Source organism: Equus asinus, chromosome 6, assembly GCF_041296235.1.
Source record: "Equus asinus isolate D_3611 breed Donkey chromosome 6, EquAss-T2T_v2, whole genome shotgun sequence".
NCBI classification, from domain to species: Eukaryota; Metazoa; Chordata; class Mammalia; order Perissodactyla; family Equidae; genus Equus; species Equus asinus.
In genome coordinates, this window is record NC_091795.1 from 28,097,599 (window position 1) to 28,124,922 (window position 27,324).

The 27,324-nt window shown below is 38.5% G+C and overlaps 1 protein-coding gene across 1 annotated transcript in view; it reads left to right on the top strand.

Annotated features, from left to right (window-relative positions):
- EIF2AK3 (eukaryotic translation initiation factor 2 alpha kinase 3) overlaps positions 1-26,832 on the top strand; it is a 68,492-nt gene extending 41,660 nt beyond the window's left edge. The window contains exons 11-17 of the mRNA XM_014852775.3: positions 2,399-2,521; positions 5,713-5,862; positions 7,139-7,919; positions 11,814-11,981; positions 17,762-17,863; positions 24,280-24,342; positions 25,629-26,832. Coding sequence (XP_014708261.1) covers positions 2,399-2,521; positions 5,713-5,862; positions 7,139-7,919; positions 11,814-11,981; positions 17,762-17,863; positions 24,280-24,342; positions 25,629-25,829 — 1,588 coding nt within the window. The 3' untranslated portion in view covers positions 25,830-26,832. The remainder of the gene's footprint in view (positions 1-2,398; positions 2,522-5,712; positions 5,863-7,138; positions 7,920-11,813; positions 11,982-17,761; positions 17,864-24,279; positions 24,343-25,628) is intronic.
- Positions 26,833-27,324: the final 492 nt, after the last annotated feature.

Sequence of the window (27,324 nt, forward strand, 5' to 3'; positions counted from 1 at the left end):
TGGTTAATTTTTCATGTTACTTGGATTATTGCTACTTTTTTCCTTTGTTTTTATATCATACACTCTGATATCATACATGTCAGGGATATGAGGTCAAAGAAAAGATATAGAACCTTATTGCTTAATATCTAGGGTCATGGTTTTATAACAGAAAAGATTGAAAATTACAGCTAAAATGAGTGATATTTTGATTATCTGTGGACTTAATTTATCTAAGATACATTCATACTGTATTATCAAGAATTGAGAATTGACTGTAATCACTTTGTTTTAGCTACTAGTTTTCCAAAGCAAGATTGACTAGGTGACTAACAAATGGTTAGGACTTTCATACCATTTCTAATGATGGTGTGGACTAATACGTCGGTGGCCGGCAACACCAGCAAGCAGTGACAGAGGGACCCGACAGCTCCCCACGGGTAATCCACTCCTGAGGCCATTCGTTGTTCTTTAAACATTTACTCTGAACAGCTATGTGCTGGTCCTGTCCTGGAGGAGCTTAAAGTCTGTGGGGGAAGATAATACTGGGTAACATAAACATGTAGGAAAAAACCCATGAACTAAGTGACTGACTCTGGGTTGTGATGATTCAAGAGGGTGTCGTAAATGAGGTGGCATTTTAACTGAACCTTAAATTGTGAGTAAGAGTTAGGTAGAGATGAGGGGAGGAGTAGGGTATGGTGAATAAAATTTGTAAGGCTGTTGTGGAGAGAATTCAAATGAAAATTCAAATTCTAAAATTGAATGGCTTAATTTTCTTTTAACTTTATTCAATAAAAAGAATACAGCTGATTGTTTTTAAAATACAGGAGCCCCATAATGATTCCTAATGTTTATTGAGTGCCTGCCATGTTCTAGGCATTATTAAGAGCATGAACTCTGCTTCAATCATAAGTTCTAGTCCCAACTTTGTTGTTTGTCAGTTGGGACCTTAGGCAAGATGATACTTAGATTTCTAGAGTATATAATCATATATAGGATGTTTTCCTTTTCAGAAGGTACATTCATTTTCATATGGGTGTTTTCTTTAAGATAGGAAGATAATTCAGTTGGCCCTCCAGGAATAGGCCGTGAATTTCATGGGCTTTTGCAGTTGGGGAGATGGATTTGTACTGAAGTACCTTGACTAGCTATTTTTAGGAATACAGATTATTACTCTTCATTCTCTGTGAAGGTAATTGGCCCTTAGAGGGTTGGATCTGTTGCCTGTCCTCCTTAACTCATGTTCTAACCAGCTGAGCCAACTACTAAATGAATACATGTATGCAAATCATAAAGTAATAAACTTAGCCTTATAAGTGACACCAAAGATAATCTAATTCAACTCTCCCCTATGTGGCTGGAAAAATAACTTCCCCAGCATGCATTCATTCATTTATTAATTCATGCATTATTCAACAGATTTGTTAGACCTTGTAGTTGTCACATAAGCCCAGGTGCTAGAAATACAAAGGGAAACAAGAATGCTTTCCTGCATTCACGTGCCCCACAATTCAATGGCAGTGGGGAGAGAGAGCTGCATACAAATAACTGCAAAATACTGAAATTAAGTTTAAATAGTTGTAAGTGTTATGTGCAAAGTGCTATGAGAACATTAAAACGGGTCTAGGAAGACATTACAGAGGTGGCGAGATGAGCAGAATGAAAAGAGAGTAGCTTTTCATGAAGTACAAAGAAGTAGGCCGTCCCAATAGAGTGAATAGCACAAGCAAAGGCCCCAAAGTTGTGAGTCTGGTGCAGATTGGCTGGAATATACAGTGCAGATCAGCGAGGTTAGGCACTAGAGGGAGAAATAGGCTGCAATGTGGAGGTCCATCTGTAAGTGACAGATGGTGAGTTAGCTTCTGTCTGAATACCTTTGGTGATGAGCATACCGACTTGTGAGGCAAGCCAGCCAATTTCAGACAGCTTTGGTTCCTAGAGAGGCTTCTGGCTAAAAAAGTACTTAAATATAATAGGATTGATTAAATTTTTCCCATAAAATTTACAGGCACTGACATAAGATTAAAATACGTTTTCTAATTGAGTACAGAATGCCCCAGGAGTAAAAGGTTAGAGAATTAAGGATAAAATATTTTGGTAAATGATGGAAAGCATTGGATAGCACAGAACAGTAGTACAGCTCTGTCAGAACAAGTGATTAACAAGTGATTCCTAATGAAGCAGAAGCTTTTTTATTTTTTAAAAAATTTCCTAGGAGAAAAATTAGAATGTATTTGCTTCATTTATACAAACGGAAGAACAAAAAATGCTATTGGAATTAAACTATACTCTATTAAAATAAGTTCTGTGAGACTTACTGAGTTTACACATTTTTATATATCATAAAATAAGATTGAACTACTTATTACCTTACTACAAAATTTAAAACTATTTTTAACTTTTTTTTTGCCTTTAGGTATCTGACAGATTTTGAACCGGTTCAGTGCATGGGTCGTGGCGGGTTTGGAGTTGTCTTTGAAGCTAAAAACAAAGTAGATGACTGCAATTATGCTATCAAGAGAATCCGTCTCCCCAACAGGTGATGGATGGTACTTTCAGTAACCTTGGAGTTTGCACTATATTATCTAATCTCATAGGCAGTGTGTCCTTCTTACTATACTCCACAGAGACTAGAGAAAACGTAGTTTCTGATCATCTGAATCTCATGTTCTAAGTACCACCAGGTAACCAGCTGTCTAAAAGATGTGATCTACTTTGATTGTTTTGTGTCTACTTAAAAAATCAGGGGCGAGCCCGGTGGCACAGCAGTTAAGTGCACACGTTCCGCTTCGGCGACCCGTGGTTCCCTGGTTCGGATCCCAGGTGTGGACATGGCACAGCTTAGCAAAAGCCATGCTGTGGTAGGTGTCCCATGTATAAAGTAGAGGAAGATGGGCATGGATATTAGCTCAGGGCCAGTCTTCCTCAGCAAAAAGAGGAGGATTGGCAGTAGTTAGCTCAGGGCTAATCTTCCTCAAAAAAAAAAAAAAAAATCTGCCCTGTTTTTGATTCTTCACAACTTAGGACTTTCCCATAGTGAATTTTAATAACTATAGGCTTTACTCCATAGCACCATTTAAAAATAACTTATATTTATTATGGAAAATAAGAAAAGTATTAAAACAAAAACCATCTGCGTCTGATCTATCCAGTAATAACCAATATTAACATTTTAGAGTATTTCCTTTGATTTTTCTTTTCCTGGTTATAAATTTACCTAATTGGTAGCACAGTTACCAATGTAGTACAGTTTCATCTATTGTTTCCTGCACTGTATCCTCAGCATTTTCCATGTAATTATTGAGTATTTTATTAAAATGCTAAAATACATTAAAAGTATTTTATAATAGTCCAGTTAACACATGTGCTTTATTTTGTTTAACTGTTTCTTATTGTTCAACATTTAGGTTTCTAATTTGTTGCAATTAAAAATAATTTTGCAGGGGGCTGGCCTCATGGCCGAGTGGTTAAAGTTCCACATGCTCCACTTTGGCAGCCCAGGTTCACAAGTTCGGATCCCCGGTGTGGACGTGCTCCACTCATCAGCCATGCTGTGGAGGCATCCCACATAGAAGTGGAGGAAGATTGGCATGAATGTTAGTTCAGGGCTAATCTCCCTCAAGCGAAAAAGAGAGGAGGATTGGCAATGGATGTTAGCTCAGGGCAAATCTTCCTCACACACACACACACAAATTTTTGTAGTGTTTATCTTTTATATAAATTTTTGACCACATCTGTTTCCTTTGGCTAGATTCTTAGAAGTGGAATTTCTGTCTCAGAGCAGTGTGATGCTTAAGATGAAGAGCTTTCAGTAACACCTCCCTTTCTGTCTCTTGTAGAAGGCTCCTGTGGATTCTTAATTAAATGAGCACTAATTGCTGGGCTGTCCTTCTAACTGTTTAAATGTCCTTTAAACATTTCTGTCCAACAGATAGGGACACAGGAGTGGGATGGGTTTGAGTACTAGGGAACTAATTCTTTTCTTTGGTACATAGTGTTTGAGTAGTTTAAATATTAATATATACTAAGCACCACATCGGATGTAAAATTAAGCAAGACTTCTGCCCTCAAGAACCTGTAACTCTTTGATGCTTTCATACATATACTCAAATATTCCTACAATGCAAGGAGGATTGTGACCTGTGGCTTAGCTTCGTAAATAGCTTCTCATGAAGAAAGCAGAAATGAAGCTAAAAGGCAGTCAAAGAAGGCAAACTTTGTGGAGGAGATGATGTCTGCACTGAGTGTTCAAGAGTAGCCTGTCCCTCAGTAGATGGACATGTATGGGAGGGATGGCCAAGTACATGAAATGGCCTGAGCAAAGGCATTAGGCAAACACTTGGAAATGGAATAGACTATGGAGGGTGTTCTGCCGTAGCTGGAGCAAAGGGTAAGAATGGGTAGTGGGGAGGGGCTGGCCCCGTGGCCGAGTGGTTAAGTTCGCGCACTCCACTGCAGGCGGCCCAGTGTTTCGTTGGTTCGAATCCTGGGCGCGGACATGGCACTGCTCATCAAACCACGCTGAGGCAGCGTCCCACATGCCACAACTAGAAGGACTCACAACAAAGAATACACAACTATGTACCGGGGGGCTTTGGGGAGAAAAAGGAAAAAAATAAAATCTTTAAAAAAAAAAAAAAAAAAAAGAATGGGTAGTGGGGGATGTGGAAGAGAAGATGGAAGGGATGGATTGCAGTACCCTAAATACCAAACAAAGGAATTTAGATTTATTCCGTAGACAGTTGGGTCTTTGAGCAGAAGAATGATGTGATCAAGGTGGAGGTGGCTCTGGAGGTGATGTGCAGATGGCTGATATGAGGAAAGGGTCAGAGATTAGAATGTTTACCAGGAGATTTTCTTTGCAAAAGTTCAGTCCTAAGATACAGAACATTAGTGCAGCAGCAGTGAAGGTGGAAGAGAGAAGGAGTAAGAAATTGCAAAGGAGGAGCTGATAGAGTTTGCTAACTGAATGTGAGGACTTAGAAGATGAAGAATTTAAAAAGGTACCAGGATTCCCGGGTTGGGAGAGTGGGGACATTAACAATGCCAAGCACAGAGGGGAAAGTGGGAGTAGCTGACAGTCTCCTGGGGAGGGAAGAGGATATAACTTGTATTTATTATGTTGTTTCAGGTGATGGTAGGACCCTTAGAAATGTGAGATTAGAGCCAGCAGAAAAGCTGTCAAAGAAGATCAAATCCAGATGTTTTTCTAGTTAAACGTCATTGCCTGTGATATTCAGTAATTTGAATAACAAGTTCAGGCTTGCTGTAAACAGACAGACAGACGGACGTGCTAATACAAGCTTTTTGGATTATAGTATGTACCCTGTCGGTGTGGTCATTCTCCATCCTCCTGAGCTGCAATGCTGAGCTCTTTTCTGACTACTTCCCTTAACCTATCCACTCTCCTCCTGATGAACGAACATTAAGCGATAATCTTTACGGCTCTGGAGTCATTCATTCTTAGTCAACCAAGAAAGCTTTATTTGAATGAGGCAATAGGTATGTCTGTAGCACTTACTTCTAGAAGAAAAAGAGTACTAAAATACGTGTGTATTTTTTTTAATACAAGACTTACTATGTAGCATTTTAGAATTGTGTCACTAGGCTAACTCGTCTATTTCTAGTTTTAAGTTTAAGAGAGAATTTTGTTTTATTATTTTTTACTGTTGGATATGATTGCTTCTTCAGATCTGAGCAACCTTCAATCTCTTTTTTTGTCTGTTTCAGGGAATTGGCTCGGGAAAAGGTAATGCGAGAGGTTAAAGCCTTAGCCAAGCTTGAACACCCAGGAATTGTTAGATATTTCAATGCTTGGTTGGAAGCACCACCAGAGAAGTGGCAAGAAGAAATGGACGAAATTTGGCTGAAAGATGAAAGGTAACTTGGTTAGACATAAACTTAAAAACTAGTTTTCTTTTGACTGGTTTTTTGCTTATGCGAACAAAAACTTTAGGGATTTTTTTTTTTTAAAGAAAACAGCAGATTTTTGTTCTCTGTCATCATGTTTTGGAACATCCTCTAGCTAGCTATTTAGGTGAAAAGTTGATTTAGTCTTTTGCACATGAATTTTTTTCCAGTTTTAGAACATGAATTTTAAAAATTATTAGTAGATGGGGCCCTATGAATTGTGATTTACCAGGGATTTATAGGACTTTTCTCAAGAAGAGGTATTATCTGCTTTTGTCTCCAATTTTTTACTTTAAATTTTTATTTAGTTTCTTAGTAGTTAATTTACAACTCCTTTTTAAAGTAGTTTAATGCTATTTGCAGTTAAAAATACATAAGGTTAGGCAACTTGAAAATAATTCCCATGTTAAATATGCCGTGCTGGAGGAAGGAAAACCTTTTTAAAAACTACTAAATGAGAGCAAAGAGGGAGCAGGCTGCAAATAGACTACCAAGCAGCTGGAGTAAAATTTCTGCCTTTTTTTTTTTTTTTTTTAAGATTTTATTTTATTTTTTCTCCCCAAAGCCCCCCAGTACACAGTTGTATATTCTTCGTTGTGGGTCCTTGTAGTTGTGGCATGTGGGACGCTGCCTCAGCGTGGTTTGATGAGCAGTGCCATGTCCGCGCCCAGGATTCGAACTGACGAAACACTGGGCCGCCTGCAGCGGAGCGCGCGAACTTAACCACTCGGCCACGGGGCCAGCCCCAAAATTTCTGCCTTTTTAAAGTACCAAACGCAGCCCTAGATCCACATGAAGTAATTGGTTACAGTGACACTTGTTATAGATGCAGCCAAGAGCCAAACCATGGAAGGACCAGGCGAAGTGGCCCCTTGTCTCCAGGCCCGGTGAGCTGCTGCCCTGATTTGAACAGCGGCTTCAGAATCATGGTCACTGAGGAGTCCTGTCCTTGGTGTTCTCCTTCACCGTTTCGCGTTTTGCACAAAAGCCTTGGCTGTGCTGGTGTGACAGCCCCAAATAACTGTTTCAAGTATGAAATTAGGCTTTCAAAGTAAGTTTTTTGGAAGGAATGGATGGAATGTATTGTCCTTTGTCTCCTATAGCATGTTTTTATTGAATCTGTACGTTGTTTGTCATTTGGTAACTGGCTTTATTATTGTTGAAACTTTTAAAACAGAGAGTGTAGTTCATATAATTTAATCAACTCATATTCACTCTCATCCCTTTGTATTTCTCCTACTTTTAGCACAGACTGGCCACCCAGCTCTCCTAGCCCAATGGATGCACCATCAGTTAAAATACGCAGAATGGATCCTTTCTCAACAAAAGAACATATTGAAATCATAGCTCCTTCGCCAAAAAGGAGCAGGTCTTTTTCAGTAGGCATTTCCTGTGGCCAGACAAGTTCATCTGAGAGCCAGTTCTCTCCACTGGAATTTTCAGGAACGGACCATGGAGACATCAGTGGGTCGGTGGACGCAGTGTACAATCTCCAAGACAGTTGCCTTACAGACTGTGATGTGGGAGATGGTACTATAGATGGCAATGATGAGGGGCACTCCTTTGAACTTTGTCCTTCTGAAGCTTCTCCTTATGTCAGGTCAAGGGAGAGAACATCCTCTTCTATAGTATTTGAAGATTCTGGCTGTGATAATGCGTCCAGTAAAGAAGAGCTCAAAACTAACCCACTGCATATCGGCAACCATGATGCTGATAAACTGACTGCTTTGAAGCATTCCAGTAGCAACTCTTCTTCTGAACCTACTTTATCTGTTTCTCCTCCAAGACCAACCACTTTAAGTTTAGATCTCACTAAAAACACTACGGAAAAACTCCAGCCCAGTTCGCCGAAAGTGTATCTTTACATTCAGATGCAGCTATGCAGAAAGGAAAACCTCAAAGACTGGATGAACAGTCGATGCACCATAGAGGAGAGAGAGAGGAGCATGTGTTTGCACATCTTCCTGCAGATCGCGGAGGCAGTAGAATTTCTGCACAGTAAAGGGCTCATGCACAGGGACCTCAAGGTCTGTATTTGTGGAACACTACTCAAGAGTTTCAATCTGACATCTTATGAATGGGAGCAGTATTTGGAGTACTTGTCAGTTTTAACTGAGGTACCCCTGAGAGTGGAAGAAAGTAAAGGCATCAGGAGCAGAGGTCTGGGAAAGTAGCTTGAAAAGGCCACTGTAAAAATGAGAAGTCTCAGATTTTAAAAACTGCAGGCGGGGCTGGCCCCGTGGCCGAATGGTTAGGTTCACGCGCTCTGCTTCGGTGGCCCAGGGTTTCACTGGTTTGGATCCTGGGCACAGATCTGGCACCACTCATCAGGCCATGCTGAGGTGGTGTCCCACAAAGCAGAACCGGAAGGACCTGCAAGTAGAATACACAGCTATGTACTGGGGGGCTTTGGGGAGAAGAAAGGAAAAAAAAAAAAAAGATTGGCGACAGGTGTTAGCTCAGGTGCCAATCTTTAAAAAAAAAAAAAAACCTGCACGCAAATTGTGAATTCTCCTCTATGATGTGTTTATGTCCATTTTACAGTAAAAAGTATTCCCAATCTCCTGATGAAAAAAAAAAACCTTTATGTGAAATCTACCATGAGCAGATGTACCGTTTTCCCTAGGGCTTTGAGCAACTCTGACACAAATTCCCCTATGGCCCCGAAGTAGTGAAAGGATCGGCAGGGCTTCCTTGCTTAGCTGGCTCTGAATTGGGCAGATCTCCACACTTTTTGCCCCTAGTCCTGAACTTTTAGGCTTCAGGGAAGGAGATGAGAAGCTAGACAGTGAAAGGTAGCAGATGGTTAGCCAGGTGATGCTGACAGGTCTAAAACCTTTGATTCTATTTTCAATGTATATAGTGTTGACTATTGTAGCAATACAGTATGCTAAATTAAGATTCTTACTAAAACATGCAATATTTCCTTAGTGTGTGTTTCTGAAATAAGTATATAGAACTTTTATTTGACTAATGTCTGCCCTATTCCATTTGCTCATAGCGATCATCAGTAGATGTGTACTGCATATATAAATATTTTTCTGATGGAAATATCTTAAATTCTTGATAGATTTACACTCATTTTAAGTATTTTCAGCTTTTTATGTAACCACATACTTTTTGTCTCAGGCACCAAAGCAGCTATTCGGGTGAGTTATTTTCTTCTGAAGTCAGCTGTAGGTTTTTTGATCCTTGAGTACATTTTAAGCGTTTGCAATAATAGGAGCAATAATTAGAAATAATTCCTATCTTTCAGAGTAATTGTTATTGAGTTATATATAATCACTGTGCTTCATGGATTTTGATGTTGGTGGGCCCAAACTGATGTCAGGAATTATTTAGCACCGAATGAAAAGTTCAGAGATGATTTATTTTGGTTGGAAGGGAGAAGACAATTTCAACAGGCCAGATACCCAACTTGAGTGCTGGCTATTTGAATATGGTAAACATGTATCATTTGGTGGGAAGCAATGAGCTGATATACGGCTTCTTCTTGTGCTTAACACTTACTGTACACACAAAATGCCAAGTTGAAAGGCAGTATAATTGTGTTTTTACTAATATTGAACATTCTTCTGATTTTATAATGTTGGTGAGATATTGGTGAGTATTTGTTTAATGGTACAATTTTATCTAAAGATTTTTCCTATGTTTGTCTATGCATCAAAAAAATTTCAAGAAGAAAATTTATTTTCCTTTTAGCTTTTCTAGAAATCAAAAAGTTTATTCCTTTCTAAAGATAAATTCCTTTTAGAGATTGCTAGTGTGGCAGAAGAAACTCCCCCAAGATTTTTATTCCCAGTTGAAAAGGCTATGCATTCTGTTCATTCCTACATAAGTGTTTGAGCTCAACTTTAACCCTTCTAGGCCCATCGCCCTTTTGTATTTTGGTCAGTTTTTGTCATTAGCACTCTCTGGCCCATGATGTTCCAGACTGACTTCTCATCTTTTCTTCTCTTGTCTCTAGTTACACTGGGCTTTTTCAGTTGCTTAAATACCCAGTGTCCTCACAGAACCTGGTATTTCTCCTTCGTAATTCTCATCACACTTGTGTTATTTATCCTCTGGTTTTCACAGGGGCAGGAGCCGTGTCTGTTTTGTTCACCTGTTATATCCTTAGCACAGTGCCTGACACATTCTGTATGCTCGTATCATTTTGTTTTGAATATTCTTCTGTTTGCAACCAAAAGCATTTATACTATTGTAATCAAAAAAGGAAATTTATTGGCCCATGTAACTGAACTGTCCAAGAGTCAGGTAAAGCTTTATCCAGGATCAAGTGATGTGACCAGACCCTCGTTTCTCTTTCCCCCACACCGCCCTTTTCTTGTTTCCTTTTGCAGGCAAACCCTCCCTTCATAGTCTCTGGATATCTGCCAGCGAGTCTTAGGCCTACGTGTTTTAATGTAACTACCTTTTGGAGGTAGTGGGATACGGAGTGGGGAGAAAATTGTCTCTTTCCCCAACTATTGATCAGAAGTCTTGGATTTTCTTCTAATTGATAAGCCAAGGACACATACTCACCCCTAAATGAGTCTCCTGGCTAGGGGATAGGATTACGCTGATTGATTTATGCAACCTCAAGATAGCTTCCACAGGAACCCTGGGGTTGCTGCATAGTCAGGATACTTCTGGTGGAATCACAGGGGTATAGATGCTGGAGAACCAAAAAAATATCTATTGCAATATTCAGTAAGTAACAGCTGACACCAGGAGATGGGAGGGGGGGCAAAAGTTGAAATTTAAGGCAGCATAGTCTATTCTCTCTCATATAGGGTTATTTTTGGGAGAGCAGGAGGTTATTACTGTAGACTTTGGTTATATGCAATAACTTCATTGCTTCAAAGTCAGAATTGTATAATGAGATTTTGGAGTTTGGGAATAAAATGTTATTTGTCTGGCAGTATTTGAAGCCTGATGAAATTCAATTTCATGAACTAAATGACCTTCTTTTTCCCTGTTTCAAGGGCTGTGAATGGTGGTCATGTTAGCAGGGTTGGAGCAGGCTCTGAGGGAAAGATGGTATATTTCGTGCAGGAGATTTTGTGTGAGGAGCCCCGGAGGAATGTGGTTAGATATATCCTATAAACAGTTGCATGGGAGAGTTTGGAACTCGGGATAGGAGTCTTGGAATGTCTGGGAGCATATTGGTGTTAGAAGAGGCAGCACACAGTTGTAGTTAAGAGCTCAGATTCCTCTTGAGGAGCCTGCTTTCCCCTCTCAGACACAGACTTGAAGATCACTCTGTTCCCTGCATTCATCAGAGAGTTGTGATTAGCTACCGCAGGGCAAGAACTGTCCTGAATGCTGGACATGTGGCAGTCAAGCAGAAGTCCTTTACTCATGGAGCCAGACTGCCTGGGTTTGAATCTCTGTTCCACACTTGCCAGCTGGGTAGCCTTGGGCAATTTACTTAACTTCTCTGGGCCTCGGTTTTCACATCTGTAGAATGAAGGACTAACAGAACTCATGGGGTTGTGAGTATTGCGAGTTAGTAGTAAACAGCTTAGAATGGCTCCTGCTACATTGCAAGTGCTATATGTGCATTTGCTATTATTATTACTGTTATTATAATCATAGTTTAAGTCATAAATGTGGAGAAACTTGCCAATGGAGAGTATAGAGAATAGTAAGATTGAGGATTAAGTACCCTGGACCCTGGGGAGTGTGAATCTCTGAGGGTTTAAACGGATGTTCAGGAAATGCTCTCTCTCCTGCTACCCTTCCCTTTTCTTTACTCCCAGTACTTGCCTAGCATCGAAGGATTGTTTTCCTTTTCATATTAGCCCATTTTGAAGAGAATATGCTTGCGAATGTCTAATTTCTTGTATGTATTTTCTGTAATCATTTAAATAATTCTCTGCATTTCCTCCCCTTCTCCACGCACACCCACCATGGTCTGGTCTGTGTTACTTTTCCAGCCTTCCAACATATTCTTTACAATGGACGACGTAGTCAAGATCGGAGACTTTGGGTTAGTGACTGCAATGGACCAGGACGAGGAAGAGCAGATGGTTCTGACCCCAATGCCAGCATACGCCAGACACACAGGACAAGTGGGGACCAAACTGTATATGAGCCCAGAGCAGGTGAGTTTTTTGTTTTCCTTCTGAATTAAAAGTAGATTTTTGGTTAGCATGGCAGCAAGCTAGAAGTGCCCCATGAATCTCCATCCACATTCTACCTAAAATACCCAATAAAATAAAATCAGGAAGTTATGGAAACTGGTAGTGGTGTTCCACAGGCAACACAGCTAGGGTGCAGTTTCTACAAGCTGAATCGGGGATGGAGTAAGAAAAATTCTCACAACGCACAAAACATGCTCACCCTCTGGCAGAACCTGGCAGAACCTGACAGCCACCAGAAATTTAGAAAGAGACCTTTAATGCCGGCCTCCCAAACTTAACTCCAGTTGACCTTGTGTAAGCTACGTAGGAACTGTTTTCAGAGCCAGCTAGAGCCAGAGGTACTGTACTGAGCTGCTTGCTACAGTAATTCACGGGCAACTTCTACAATGTACCATGGCAGGAAATAGAGGTAGATAGGCTGGGATACGTTGCCTTGTGGGATGCTTAGTCTCCAAAGGAAAAGCACCGTAAACAGGACAGAGACTGGAAGCCTGGTGGGAGCAGGGCATCCTGGGGGCTTCAGAGTAGCATGCCCAGCCACCTCCAGGCTAATGATACTCACAAGCTTCTCTATGCCGAAATCAGTGGTTCTCAAACTTTTTGATCTCAGTACCTATTTACTTGTAAACATGATTTCGACTCCAAGAGTTTTTCATATGGGATTTTCTCTGTCTGTATTTGCCATATTAGAAATTAAAATTGAGACATTTATAAAATTTTATTGATGCGATTAAAAATAATAATATTAGACCCATCACATCTTAAAGATATTTTTATGAAAAATATTTTCCAAGACAAAAAGAAATTAATGAGAAGATTGGCATTTGTTTACATTTCTGCAAATCTCTTTAATATCTGACTTAAAAGAGTTAGCTTCTCATATTTGCTTTTGCATTCAGTCCTTTGTAATATGTTATATTGGCTGAAGTAAATGAAGAAAATCTGACCTCACCCAGATGTGCACTTGGAAAGGGAGGAATATTGTAGTAGCCTTTTCAGGTAATGGTGGATATTCCTCTTATGGTGCATCAAAACTCAGTGATAGTTTCTTAAGAGTCGTTTGCCCTATGGAATCTGAAACCATATCATTAAACGTTTTGTACTCTGTTACGTTAACATCCTTGGCCCATTTTGCACTTCGAAGGGATCTTTTACCCATCCATTACCCAATGGATCTCATGATTTTGTAACACTGTGCATTAGTAATTTGGAAACTATTGGTTCCCTAAATTAGGCAACTTTTCCAAAAGTTGTTGCAATTCGTTACACCATAGTTAAAAAAAATCTCTTTGATTAATATCACCAGCAGTCTCTCCAGAAAAGACTTTAAGTATTAGGAAACCGTCAGGTTCCCAGTGGTGAAGAGTTGAAAAAGAGTCTCTTAAGGAGCGAGCCCAGTGGTGCAGTGGTTAAGTTTGCAAGTTGCGCTTCGGCGGCCTGGCGTTCGCCGGTTCAGATCCCCGGGTGCAGACCTACGCACCGCTTGTCAAGCCATGCTGTGGTAGGCATCCCACATATAAAGTAGAGGAAGGTGGGCATGGATGTTAGCTCAGGGCCAGTCTTCCTCAAAAAAGAAAAAAGTCTCAAGTGAAAAAAGCAGGTGCAGAAATATGTGCATAGTGGGCAAGCTTTTGTGTTGGGGAGGGAAAGATAGATATTATTGGCTTATGTTTATATAAAGAAACTTTGGAAGGATGTGCAAATAAGCAGTCATGTGCTTATATAATGAAGCTCTTTCAAATAAATTTATCTCCAAATAGAACTTTGATAGCTTCCTATGAATTTCAATATTTTTCATTTTGTCATGATTTTCTTAGTTCTTTGTAAGCTTTTTTTACTTCATTATTCACCTGATAGTTGTTGAGGAGGGTTTTAAAAATTTCTAGCTAGCCGGAACAGAAGCAAAAACAAATAAAAAACCAAAATCAAAGCAAACTACTATAATCTTTTTTATTGTATTGTTCATAGACAGTTACAATTTCTGTGTTTCCAAATACACTGATGTTTCTTTGTGGTCTAGAAGTTTGAAATGAAAGTATATCAATTTATTCATCGATAAATGTTCAAGTGCCAGCTATACATAAGGCCTAGTATATTTTTCATCTGGCTTCCCCTTTTAACCTTTTTTTTTTGAAAAAAATTTAACCCAATCTGAAGTTTTTCCTTTCATAGGGAAATTTAAACACATTTATTTATTGTTGTAACTAATATTTGGCTTTAGCATCACGTTAAGTTTTGTTTTGTGTTTTGTGTTTCCACACCCTTTCCTTTGGTTGTAGTTTGCATTTATCTTCTGCAGTGATACAGAAGGTAGAAATATTATTTTTAATTCTATTTAGGAGTTAGGATCTGGATTTAGATACATCAAATACAAATCCTTACTCTCATCTTTTCTTTCTCAGTTCTTACCATCTTCCATTTCCTGCTCTTTGTTAACATCACGTGGGAGTTACAGACTTGGCTTATTATGACCACTATATTTAAAATTATGGAGCTTTTACTAAGAACACAGTTTGGGTTTGAATGTAAAATTCAATTTCAATTTGGTATCCATATTCACAAGTCATTGATACATATAGTTAATTGGCTTTGATGTCCATTGCCAGTATTTTTATGTTTCCCTTCTTAAAATTCACTTTCAATAGGTAGCACATTCACATGGTTCAAAAAGAAGCTTAAAGTTTCCCTCCCACCCATCCCTCACCTGCCTAGTCCCCACCAGCCACTTCCCTTCCGCCTACTGTCCCCATTCGTTATTTGCACATCCTTCCAAAGTTTCTTTATGTAAATGTAAGCAAATAATATCTATCTTTCCCTCCACAACACAAAAGCTTGCATACTATGCACACATTTCTGCACCTGCTTTTTTCACTTGAGACTTTTTTTTCTTTTTTGAGGAAGATTGGCCCTGAGCTAACATCTGCTGCCAATCCTCCTCTTTTTGCTGAGGAAGACTGGCCCTGAGCTAACATCCGTGCCCATCTTCCTCTACTTTGTATGTGGGATGCCTACCACAGCATGGCTTGACAAGCGGTGCGTAGGTCTGCACCCAGGATCCAAACTGGCAAACGCTAGGCCGTCGAAGCGCAACTTGCAAACTTAACCACTGCACCACTGGGCTCGCTCCTTAAGAGACTCTTTTTCAACTCTTCACCACTGGGAACCTGACGGTTTCCTAATACTTAAAGTCTTTTCTGGAGAGACTGCTGGTGATATTAATCAAAGAGATTTTTTTTTAAATATGGTGTAATGAATTGTGACAACTTTTGGAAAAGTTGCCTAATTTAGGGAACCAATAGTTTCCAAATTACTAATGCACAGTGTTACAAAATCATGAGATCCATTGGGTAATGGATGGGTAAAAGATCCCTTCAAAGTGCAAAATGGGCCAAGGATGTTAACGTAACAGAGTACAAAACGTTTAATGATAGGGTTTCAGATTCCACAGGGCAAACGACTTAAGAAACTATCACTTACTGAGTTTTGATGCACCATCAAAGAGGAATATCCACAATTCCTCTGAAAAGGAGGTAGTCTTTGCCACTTCACATACACTGCTGTGCTGACTATATTTTAGTTTGCAGCTGGGGGGGGGTGGGGTGTGTGTTGGAGGCAAGGGTTGCCATCTAAGTGAGGAACAGATTGATGACAAGTGATATTTGCTATTGTTGAAGATCCTAGAAAGTCAAGGATAGCTGTAGAAATTTTGTCATGGCAGTGTACAGTAGTTAAAATAAGGTGATTAAAAATAGACAGTCGTAATTCTCTTCTTAATAATCCTCTTTAAATTCAGAAACTGTCACTTTATGAAACATCCTTTTAAAAAGTCTCTCAAAATACGTTGTATGGATTGTCTTCCCCAAGCCTCAGAAGTTGTTCTAAAACATTGCTTTAAAATAGTTTTTATCAAAGCTCTGAATTTTCTTATCCTTTTAGGAGAAAATGAGCAGAGACCACAGTTACTTTGTTCTTGGTTGTGATTGCACAGTGATGCAACAACCAATGTAAACTCTAAAAGGGTGTATCATATTCTGCCCCCTTGAGATTTTGTACTTAATTCCTTATTTTTTGGATATTTTGTAAAGATCACTTTTTATGTGTTCATGAGCCTGCATTTGTTTTTTTAAATGTATTAAATAATGCTTTTTTCACATTATATATTAACCTATCCTCTATGTAGGGAATGTGGAAAATATAGGAATGTATAAAGAAAAAATTGTCTAAAATTTACTAAAAAAAGCTCTAAAACATTAACAGTGGTTATTTCCTTTTATGCGTATATTTACACATCTTATTTCTACATACCTTATTGTGGAAAACAAAATTGTGATTCTAATCCGTACAATTTTGGATACAGTATTAAAATGTAAGCATTTCTCACATTATTAAATGTTCTTAGAAAATATTTTCAACTGCATAGTATTCTCTCTGTTAAGCAATTTATTCAACGTTAGTTTTGGACGTTTTGGTTACTTGTAAATTTTGCTCTCAGGAACATCACTTAGATAACTATCCCTGCGTACAGAGTCTCTGTCCACATGTCCATCTACCCTAGGGTGGATGAAATTAAATAGGACCATTAAGTGGGAGTAAACATTTGTTGCCAAATTGCTTTTCATGAAGGTATGTTAGTTTATATTCTCCAAACAGTCTAGGAGGGTGTCCTTTTCACTGTACCCCTGTAAGCTGTTTTTGAACATGTTTTCCTCGAATGCTTCCTAAACCCCAGGGATAAGAGGTAAGGGGAGAGAGGACGGTGATGCAGCTGACACCGTCATTGAATCTCCCCATCTGATACTCTGTAAGCATGGAGGCAGACTAGCTCATGGGAGGAACAGGGAGACAGGTACCAAGTGTGGGTTAGAGAGGAGTTGCGCAGGGCTTCTGATCGCCCGCTACTACCTTCTGACTCCCCCAGTTAGGAAATGCTGGTGTGGAGCATTCCCAAAGTGACATCCTTCTTTAGCCTCTGCCAAATGTCAAATTATGTGCCTAAAGTAATTTTCACAAATAAAAGGGTTCTTCTGAGTCCCAGGAGGTCGCTTTTAATTTGAATGAGGCTTTGTTTAATAGAGTAGTTGGGTTGTAATTCATCTGTTCATTTTAACAAATCAGTGTTTATTGAGTGCCTTCTCTATACTTAGCCCAGTGCTGGATGGTAGGAATACAAAAGAAGCATTCCCTTCCCTCCAGGACTTTATAATCTAGTTGTGGAGAATAAGAAATATACACATGAAAAATACAACTAAGAATGCAAAGTAGTCCATAATTAAGTGCCACAATGAGGGCTAACCACAGTTGATTAGTGGTTTGGAGTAATGAAGATTTTCTCATAAAAATGGGTGAGACTAAGATGATTAGAAATGAGAGATTTACTTTAGATAGTGTTCTCTTTGAAAAACTTCACCTGGGGGTAGTGGAGCAGCTTTTACTGGCTCCCACAAAGTTTTTTAGCATTGCAAGGCTCCAGGTTTCTGCCGGCCTTTTCTTCTGATGCATATCTCAGAGCTATAGCTGGGCTTTCCTTCTGTAATGCTGAGTAGTTTAATTACTCTTGCTGTAGAGAGTTGGAGAAAAGAGGCTTGAGAGGTTATTAACTCTTTGCTAACATTTTTACATATGCAATTACATTTAAACCAAGAAGGGACTAAATTAACTCTGGGATGCCCTAATGCCATGTTACCAATTGTACTGTCTCTGTTAATTTTTTGCTAATATTTCTTCTTTATATGGGATTTCAGATTCATGGAAAGAACTACTCTCACAAAGTGGACATCTTTTCTTTAGGCCTCATCCTATTTGAATTGCTATACCCATTTGGCACTCAGATGGAGAGAGTCAGGGTAAGTTCCCCCCTCCTCAAAAAAGGTGGAAAAAAGAAATAGTCTAAAATTTACGAGAAAGAGTTTTAAAAGAAGAGTAAATTATTCTTAATACCAGCAGACTAGTTAACTAGAAATGGAAGAGGTCATGTGAGCTATACAGGAAGGATTTGTGGACTATTTGTTTCCATTTAAAGCTCAATATTCAAAAATTATTTAGTTGAGTTGTTTATTTCTTGTTGCTTAAATTCATCATAACTTAATATCTTGCACTCAATAAATTTGTAGTAAGTGCAAAGCTAAGGGAATTACAGGGTAATGCGGGTGGGGGTTAGAGAGGGAGTGACGGTAGTGGTTGGTCAGAGAAGAATTTTCCAGAATACAAGTGGCCACACACTTGTATACTTAAAAGCTGGCAAACTAAGCATAATTAGTTTTTTTTTCTTCTCAAAATGAACCATGATCATGGCTTTTAAGGAAGATAGCACTGCAAGTCTTTTAAAAGTAGGCCTCTGTCACATTCTTCCCCATCCTTCATAAGTGGTCACCCTCAACTGTTGTATCTGTTGTCCTTGGTGCTTACCTCCTTATTTCCAAAGTTTATGCTCTTGTCATCATTCTTAATTTATCAGTTTTAGACCTTACCTGTTGACTTCTGGCTATACTAAAAGATGACGTAGTTCTGACATAGAACCCAAGGACTCCTGTCTTCTAACTGAAAGGACCTACCAACCGTTCTGTACAATAAATGGGGAAAAAAAGAAAGAGGAAAATTAAAAAGAACAAAATGACTAAAGTTCAGAACACCAGAGATAAAAGCCGTAAAAGCTTCCAGAAAGGAAAATAAAATAGGTCCAACATATGTAAAGGATCAGGAATCATATGGCATCAAAATTTATGTAGTTATAAGTTTATCAAAGGACTCTATCAAGACAGTGAAAATATAATCCAGGGAATGGGAAAAAATATTTGTAAATCATATATCCAATAGGGTTTTAGTATCCAGAATTTATAAAGAACTATTACAATTCAACAACAAAAAGACAACCTAATTAAAAAATGGGCAAAGGATTTGAATAGACATTTCCACAAAGATATACAAATGGCCAATAAGCACAATATCATTATTCATTAGGAAAATGCAAATCAAAACCACAATGAGATAGTACTTCACACACTCTAGGATGGCTGTAATTAAAAAAAAACAGAAAATAACAAATGTTGGCAAAGATGTGGAGAAATTGGAACTCTCGTACATTGCTGGTGGGAATGTAAAATGGTGAAGCTGCTACGGAAAACAGTTTGACAGCTCCTCAGAAGTTAAGCGTAGAATTACCATATGACTTAGCAGTTCAACTCCTAGGTATATACTGAAGGGAGATGAAAACATGGGTCCACACAAAAACTTGTATACAAATGTTTATAGTAGCGTTTTCATAATAGCCACAAAGTAGAAACAACCCAAATGTCAATCAGCTGATGAGTGGAAAACCAAAATGTGGTATACCCATACAATGGAATATTGTCGTTAGTGCTGTAAAGTCAATTCCCATTCCTGGTGACCCTGTGTACAGCAGAACAGAACCCTGCCCGGTCTTTGTGTGCCATCCTCTCACCTTCCAGCACTGTATCAGACATTGCTGTGCTGCTATTCACAGGGTTTTCATGGCCAATTTTTTCAGAAGTGAGTGGCCAGGTCCTTCTTCCTAGTCTGTCTTTAGTCTGGAAGCTCCACTGAAACTTGTCCTTTCTGGGTGACCCTGCTGGTATTTGAAATACCAATGGCAGAGCTTTCAGCATCACAGCAACACACAGCCTCCCCAGTGTGACAACAGACAGATGGGTAGTGCGGTTCCATGACCAGGAACGAACCCTGGCCGTGGTGGTGAGAGTGCCGAATCTTAATTACTAGATCACCAAGTGGAATATTTTTCATCCATAAAAAGGAATGAAATACTGATGCATGCTACAACATGGATGAACCTTGAAAACATTATACAGAGTGAAGGAAACCAGACACAAAAGGTCACATATCATATGATTCCATTTATATGAAATGTCCAGAATAGGCAAATCCATAGAAACAAAGTAGATTAGTAATTACCAAGGGCTAGGGGGAGATAGGACAGGAGAGTGACTGCTTACTGGGTACAACATTTCTTTTTGGGTGATGAAAATGTTCTGGAATTAGATAGTTGCGATGGTTGTACAACATTGTGAATAGAATAAAAACCACTGAAATATACACTGTAAAATGGTTAAAACGGTGAATTTTATTTATGTGAATTTTATTTCAATGAAAATGTAGTTATGTAAAAATGTTGGTTAAATGAATAGTAGGTATTTATGCAAATTCATGCGAATATTGTTCTATGCTAGACCAAATAATGTACTCTGACTTTCTTTTCTTTCTGATGCAATCATCTTTTTCAGAATTGCCATTTCGCAATTGCTTAGTTTTCTATGAACCTTTATTGTAATTTTAAATAAATGTTCGAAATCTGTTACATATCATTTTCTCTGTGCAATATAGCTTTTATACATTATATATATGTAAATATTTTGTATATGTGTGTATATATATATTTTCCCCCCCTCTAGAGTCCTTCTTCCCAAAGCCTTTGTCCTCCAGTCTGTACTGATTATCCGCCAGACCTTCTATAAATCGTCACCCAAGAATATACCTCCCCACTCTCCTGGGTTGGATCCCTTGTTTCCTAGGCTATGTAGTTTTCTTCTGTATTTTTCTAGAGCACATTTTCCAGTAAATTCCTGAGAAAGAAATTTTTGGAGTCCTCAGGCGTCTGAAAAGGTGTTTTATTCAATCCTCACACAATTGATAAATTGCCCAGGTTCAGATCTAGGTGGAAATACTTGCCCTCAGAACCTTGAGAGCATTGCCTCATTGCCTCGTAGCTTCCACTGCTGCTATTGCAAAGCTGACACCATTCTGATACCTGATCTTTTTATATGGGATCTGTTTGACCTGCTTTTTTCTTTCTGGAAGCTTTTACAGCTTTATTTTTATCAGTGCTGTTAGAAGATTCAGTCCTTTGCTTGATTCCAGCCCCCTCACTGTACGTAACACCTGGCAGCTCCTTTCAGTTAGAAGAAGTGAATCCTTCAGTTCTAGCAAATTTCTTATATTATTTCTTTGATAAGTTCTTCCCTAATTTTTCTCTTTTCTTTTCCTGGAACCCCTGACTTAATCCTATAAATGCCTTGTTTTTTTCTCGTATTTTCCATCTTTCTGTCTTTTTTTTTTACCATTCTTTGCAGGAGTTCCTTAACTTGTTATTCCAGCTTTCCTAATTACTTCTTTATGTTGACAATCCAATTTTTATTGTCCATGATTGTTCCTTCTTTATAGCATTCCACTCTTTTTACATGGATTCAGGATCTTCACTTATCTCTGAGAATCTCAGTTATGTGTATGTATACGTTTTAAGTTTTCTTCTTTCTATGGTGTCTCTTTCCTCTGGATTCTTTTTTTTTTAACTTTCTATTTTGAACTTAGTATGAATCCACAGGAAGTTGCAAAGATAATACAGAGAGATTCAGTGTATCCTCCACCCAATTTCTCCTAATGGTTACATCCTACATAGTTGTAGTACAATATCAAAACCAGGAATTTGACACTGGTACCGTGTGTGTATAGTTCCGTGTTATCTGATCTCAGGTGCAGATTTGTGTAACTACCCCTGCAGTCTAGATACAGAGCTGTCCATCGCCACAAAGAACTCCCCTGCTGCTCCTTAGAGTCGCACTTACCGCCCTCCCCACCAAGACCTCAACTCTGGGTTTTTGAAATGTTTGTTTTTCATATTTAAGAATTGGGCTCTAAATTGGCGACTAGAAGTAGACTTCACAGCAAGGGCTGCAATCCGGTTCTTACCTTGGGGTGTAGGGGAGAACTCCCCACCTGTCAGCATCTATAGGCCTTTTTTCTAGCACCAGTCATTTTCTGCAAAGAAGAAGGCTTCATTCTCCTCCCTGAGAAAGAGTAGTGGAGGGCTGGGGATGGAGATTATCTTACTATTTAGCAGGCAGATCTTCACTTCATCCTACTGTTTTCATGCCCACGTCCCAGCACACTCTTATTCCTCTCTATTGAGTGACTCTAAGTCTGGACTTCCTTGGTTCAGTTTCTCCGGAGAATGAACCTCATATGTTCATATGGGGATATATTACTCTGTCTGCAGACTTTCAGATAATTCTCCTATTGTCATCCTTGAGCCTTACCCCCACACTCTCAGGTTCTGCACAGCTAGTCAGTTCCTTCTTCATAGACATTCTCCCCTGTGGGCACCCTGGTCTTCCTGCCTCTGTTCTGCTAAGGTAGTTGCTATGCTTCCATCTACTTTGTTTCTAACAAAAATGTGATCTTTTCTTCCACTGCACTCATTCTTATAGACATTATTTATATATTGTACATTCTTTTGCACTTGTTTCAGTGAAACTGTTTACTGCAAATGTAGTCAAAAATCTGCCATGTTTAGCCAGAACTCTCTTCTGAAATCCTATTAGGGAATGTAAAACAGACTATTCAATGATTTGACCAAGGTCTTCTTTTTAATCAATTTTATTGAGGTATAATTTACAGACAATAAAATGTGCCCACTTTAAATGTACATTTTGATGAGTTTTAACAAATTTATACACCACATAACCACCACTACATTCAGAATATAGAACATTTCTATCACCCAGAAAGTTTCCCTGTGCTCCTTCCCAATCCATCCCTTTCCTTCAGCCCCTGCCCTTATGTCAGGCAACTACTCATCTGCTTTCTGTCTTTTCTAAAATTTCATCTTAAATGGAATCATACCATGTATATGTTCTTTCGTGTCTGCCTTCTTTGACTCACCCTAAAGTTTTTGAGATTCATTCATGTTACTCAGGATGTCAGTAGTTCATTCCTTTTCATTATTAATACTCCACTCTGTGTATATTTATATACCACAGTTCATGTATCCATTTATCTATTGAGAAACATTTAGGAATAAAGATGCTATAAACATTTGTGAGCAAGTCTCTTTGTAGACATATGTTTTCATTGGTCTTGGGGAATTACCCAGGTAGGATGGATAAGCTATGTGGTGAGTGGTTTAACTTTATAAGAAAGTATCATTTACATTCCTACCAGCAGTGTCTAAAAGTTCTATTTCCTCCACATCCTTGCCAACAGTTATGTTTTGGTCTTTAAAATTTTAGCCATTCTAATAGGGGGATAATGGAATCCTATTATGATTTAAATTTGCATTTCTCTGATGACTAATGACCTTCATCGTCTTTTCAAGCCCTTTGCCAGATACATGCATTGTGGCTATTTTCTTCCAGTCTGTGACTTACCATTTCATTTTCTCAGTAGTGTCTTTCAAAGGGCAGCAAGTTCTAATTTTGAAGCTCAGTTTATCAATTTCTTCTTTTATGCTTATGTTTTTGTTGAAAAGACTTTCCATTTCCCCCATTGAATTATGGTCAAGGTCTTTTGAAAATTCTAAGTTTTAAAATAAAAATGTTATGTGATTAATTCTGTGAGTCCACACTCAAGGCTAATTTATCTGTGCTTACTTTGGTATGACCTACCTATTAGCCAGTGACACCCTCCCCTCCAGGGCCTGCAGCATAGATTCTTCGAGTGAAGTTTCTGTTTTCCATTAGTGCAAAGTAACAAATGCCAACCCAGTCCTTATTTTTGTTTTTTAAGTACACTCCAGCTTATTTCTCAGGAAATATGAAGACATATTTGCTTTATTTCATTTTTCAAAACTTATTTTTGTTGTCATTATAAAAGGAATATCAGGCATTGTGCTAAATAAATTACCTCATTTAATTCTCAAAACAATCATGCAAAGTGGGCCCAGTTACCCCTGTTTTATAGATAAGGAAACTGGAACATAAAGAGAGTGATAATTTGTATGAAAATTTCCCAATGAACTTTCAATAGCTTAGTTTTATACTCTGTATTTAGCACAATTGACCCGGTTTTCTTCGCTCAAAAAGAAAGAAGAAAGAAAAAGAAAAAGAAGAAAAAGAATATACCCTTTCATATCAAATACACAGAGCTTGGAGACTAAGAGAAAAGTTACCCACTTAAGGACACAAACGTATATTCATGAGTGATTGAATTGTTTTTGACACAAATCCAGTTCAGTTAAAATCCAGGTGTCAGTATCATATATTCAATTCAAACATAATTATACCTGAATTATTTTCTAGATTTTGACAATTTGATGGTGTTACATATGTGCTCAGGAAGCACTTTTGTGTAGATTATCAAATTAAGAAATGCTGTTGATAAGTTTTCCATCTGTTTAATATCCAGCCTTTCTTCTTAGGCACTCTGTTAGAGCATCAAAAAATATTTTTATGTTTAAACAGATCCATATGTCAAAACAGATTTAAAGATAAGTAACACTTTTCTTCCATTTTAGATCTTAACCGATGTAAGAAATCTCAAATTTCCACCACTATTTACTCAGAAATATCCTCGTGAGGTTTGTATAATTCTCATCTTTTATTTTGTTCAGAATCATATTTAGAACCTAAAGGGTCCTTAGCAGTCAGTTCATTGGTTTCCCATTTTACAGATGAGGAAGCCAAAGGTCAAGAGAGGAAAGGAAGCTGATTCCAAGAGCACACAACTTGTTAAAACCAAAGACTGGCCTCAGCCCGGGGCCCTGTGCTCCACGCTGCACGATCCTATGTGAAAACTGCAGCAACCTTGCCTTCAGTACAGCTGAACTCCTAGCGCACTCTCACAGGATTAGAGTTGCTGTTAGGACTGTGCCATTAATCTCTTCATCTTAGTGAACTGGGGAGAGATCTTAAAAAATTGGCTTCTTTAAAGAAAAAAAAAGGCACTCATTTCCTTTGTTTATGTGTGTTGGGGTTCAGCCACTCAAAGGGACACAGTAATGGTTCAGAAGAGTGGGAAGGGAAAATTAAGCTGGTCTTGATGATGAAAACTTTTAAGTGTCTTTTTGCAGCTCTTATTTATTTAGTAATATGTTTGGTGCACAAATTATCATTTTAAAATTTATACATTGATAAATCTTCAATTTTCTTAAGTTGAAGTCAGTTAGACTGTGGGCTAATTATCAAACTGGAAAAAGTCTAAATTTATCTTTCAATATTGTAAGTATAATGAAGGATTACATTAAACATGAACTTTATAATAATATAGAGATACAGTAATGTAAAATGAAATATGTTTCACTAAAGATTATTTTGTTATTACGTGTTTTGTAAAGTTGATGAGTAAATTCCCAGGGTGGCTCTTAAGAATACATTAAAAGGGGTTCAAAAAAAAAAATCAAGAAAAGGTGTTAGGTACTGATCTCTGGCATGCTTATTTTTTAATTGAAATTTTTATTCAGATAATTGTAGATTTATATGCAGTTGCAAGATGAATTAATTTTTAAAGTCAGATTATGTCTGTGCTTCAAGGATGTGATTTATTTTATTATATGTTAGAAAACAACCAATTACCCCAAAATGGTCCATATGTATTTGGGGGAGGGATTGCAGACTATGAGCCACAGGCCAAATCCAGCCTGCTCCCTAATTTTGTAATAGCATCTTACTGGGACACAGCCATGCCTGTTTGTCGACAGACTGTCTGTGGGTGCTTTTGTACTTGAGTGGCACAGTTGAGAAGTCACCTCGGAAACTGACTCGCAAACAACATATTTACAGAAAAATTTTGTTGACTCCTGATTTAGGGGACTGTTTAGTGGTCTAAACCTGACCCTTTTATCACAAAACAATTTTTATATTTCAGCACGTGATGGTTCAAGACATGCTGTCTCCATCCCCCATGGAACGGCCTGAAGCTACAAACATCATTGAAAATGCTGTGTTTGAGGACTTGGAGTTTCCAGGGAAAACAGTGCTCAGACAGAGGTCTCGCTCCGTGAGCTCATCAGGAACAAAACCTTCCAGACAGCCCAGCAACTCCCAGAGCCCTTTGCCGAGCAGTTAGCCTTAAGTTGTTCCGAACTCCGAACACGTGACACAGAATAGCCTCCTCTTACATGTGGCTTTCCAAAATCGTGGACTTGAGAATGTTGTTCTTTGCTCAATTTTGTTTTGGACTACTTTTTCTAAGTGAAATTTAAACTGGACTTTGGGGCGTCACCTAATTTGAGCCAACTCTTGATTTTTGCGCTACTCGAGGAGAGGGCTATCACTCGATCGCGTGTGGTCCTTTTTCTTCGTTGGTTTCTTGAAACTGGCTGGCCACGCTTTATAGCCCTCACCTTTTGCCTAGGGACGTGGAAGCAATCCCTAAAATACAGAGAGAATTAAAAGGAAAATATTTTTATACTACAGAAGAATGAAAATCCCTATATGTGGTAACTATATTGTTCTAGAAATATGCTTTCTAGAGATACGGTGGTGGTTATGAAACTGATTTCCAAAAAAGCTGACTCCGTTTTTGTCCCTGGTGGGTAAATTAGGAATCTGCACTATTTTGGAGGACAAGTGGCACAATTGTATAATGGTTTATGTCCCGAGCTAGTTTTATAGTGACCTTTGTAGCGTTAAATAGCTTTATTCCTTAGATGGTTCTAGGGAGAATTTTAGGAGCTTTTTGTACTTTTACCTCCGATAAAGGGAGAATGAAGCTTTTTATGTAAATTGGTCGAAAGTTTTGGTTTGGGGAAGAAAAAAGCCGCAGTAAGAAATGAATCATATATTACAACTAACTTCTTCAATTATGGACTTTTTAGACCTAATAAATTCTCAAGTGTCTCATATGTAATCCTGTAGGTTGGTACTTTTCCAAAACTGATTATAAATAATAGTTTAATCATCTAACTTGCTAACATGTTTTTATTTTTCACTGTAAATATGTTTATTTTTTATTTATAAAAATTCTGAACTCAATCCATTTGGGTTGGTGGTGTACAGAACACACTTAAGTGTGTTAACTATTGTGACTTCTTTCAAGTCTAAATGATTTAGTAAAAGTTTAAAAATTATTTATGGTCGACTCTTATTTTGGGAAATTAGCCCTAAAATGGTAGTTTTTCAAATTTATAAAATAGTGTGATAGATCTAGGAAGGTCATACTCTACCCTCAAGAAAACTTACTCCTATCCAATTCCAAACAGATATCTTCTCTGTTATTTCCCAAAGACCTAACAGGACCAAGTCCTTTTCAAAATTCAGTGGAGACATAATCAAGAGACATTTGTGCAGGGCCTACTCTGTGCCAGGGACCGGGAACATAAAGAGGACCCTGCCCTAAAGGGAGACCTGGCAGACAAGAGGGCCGGGGTGATGCTGGTTGTGTTGGTATCACAGTGTGTCTGGCCTGTGCCGTATGGAGGCCCATGACGTGCTGGACTGACATGGCACAAACCAGCTAGACATAACCTTTAATGGTCAAATGCATGATCACTTTCATTTTACAGACAAATAACGTCTGCCCTGCAAAGTTATGAGCAATTCGTAAGCTGGAAAAACATATC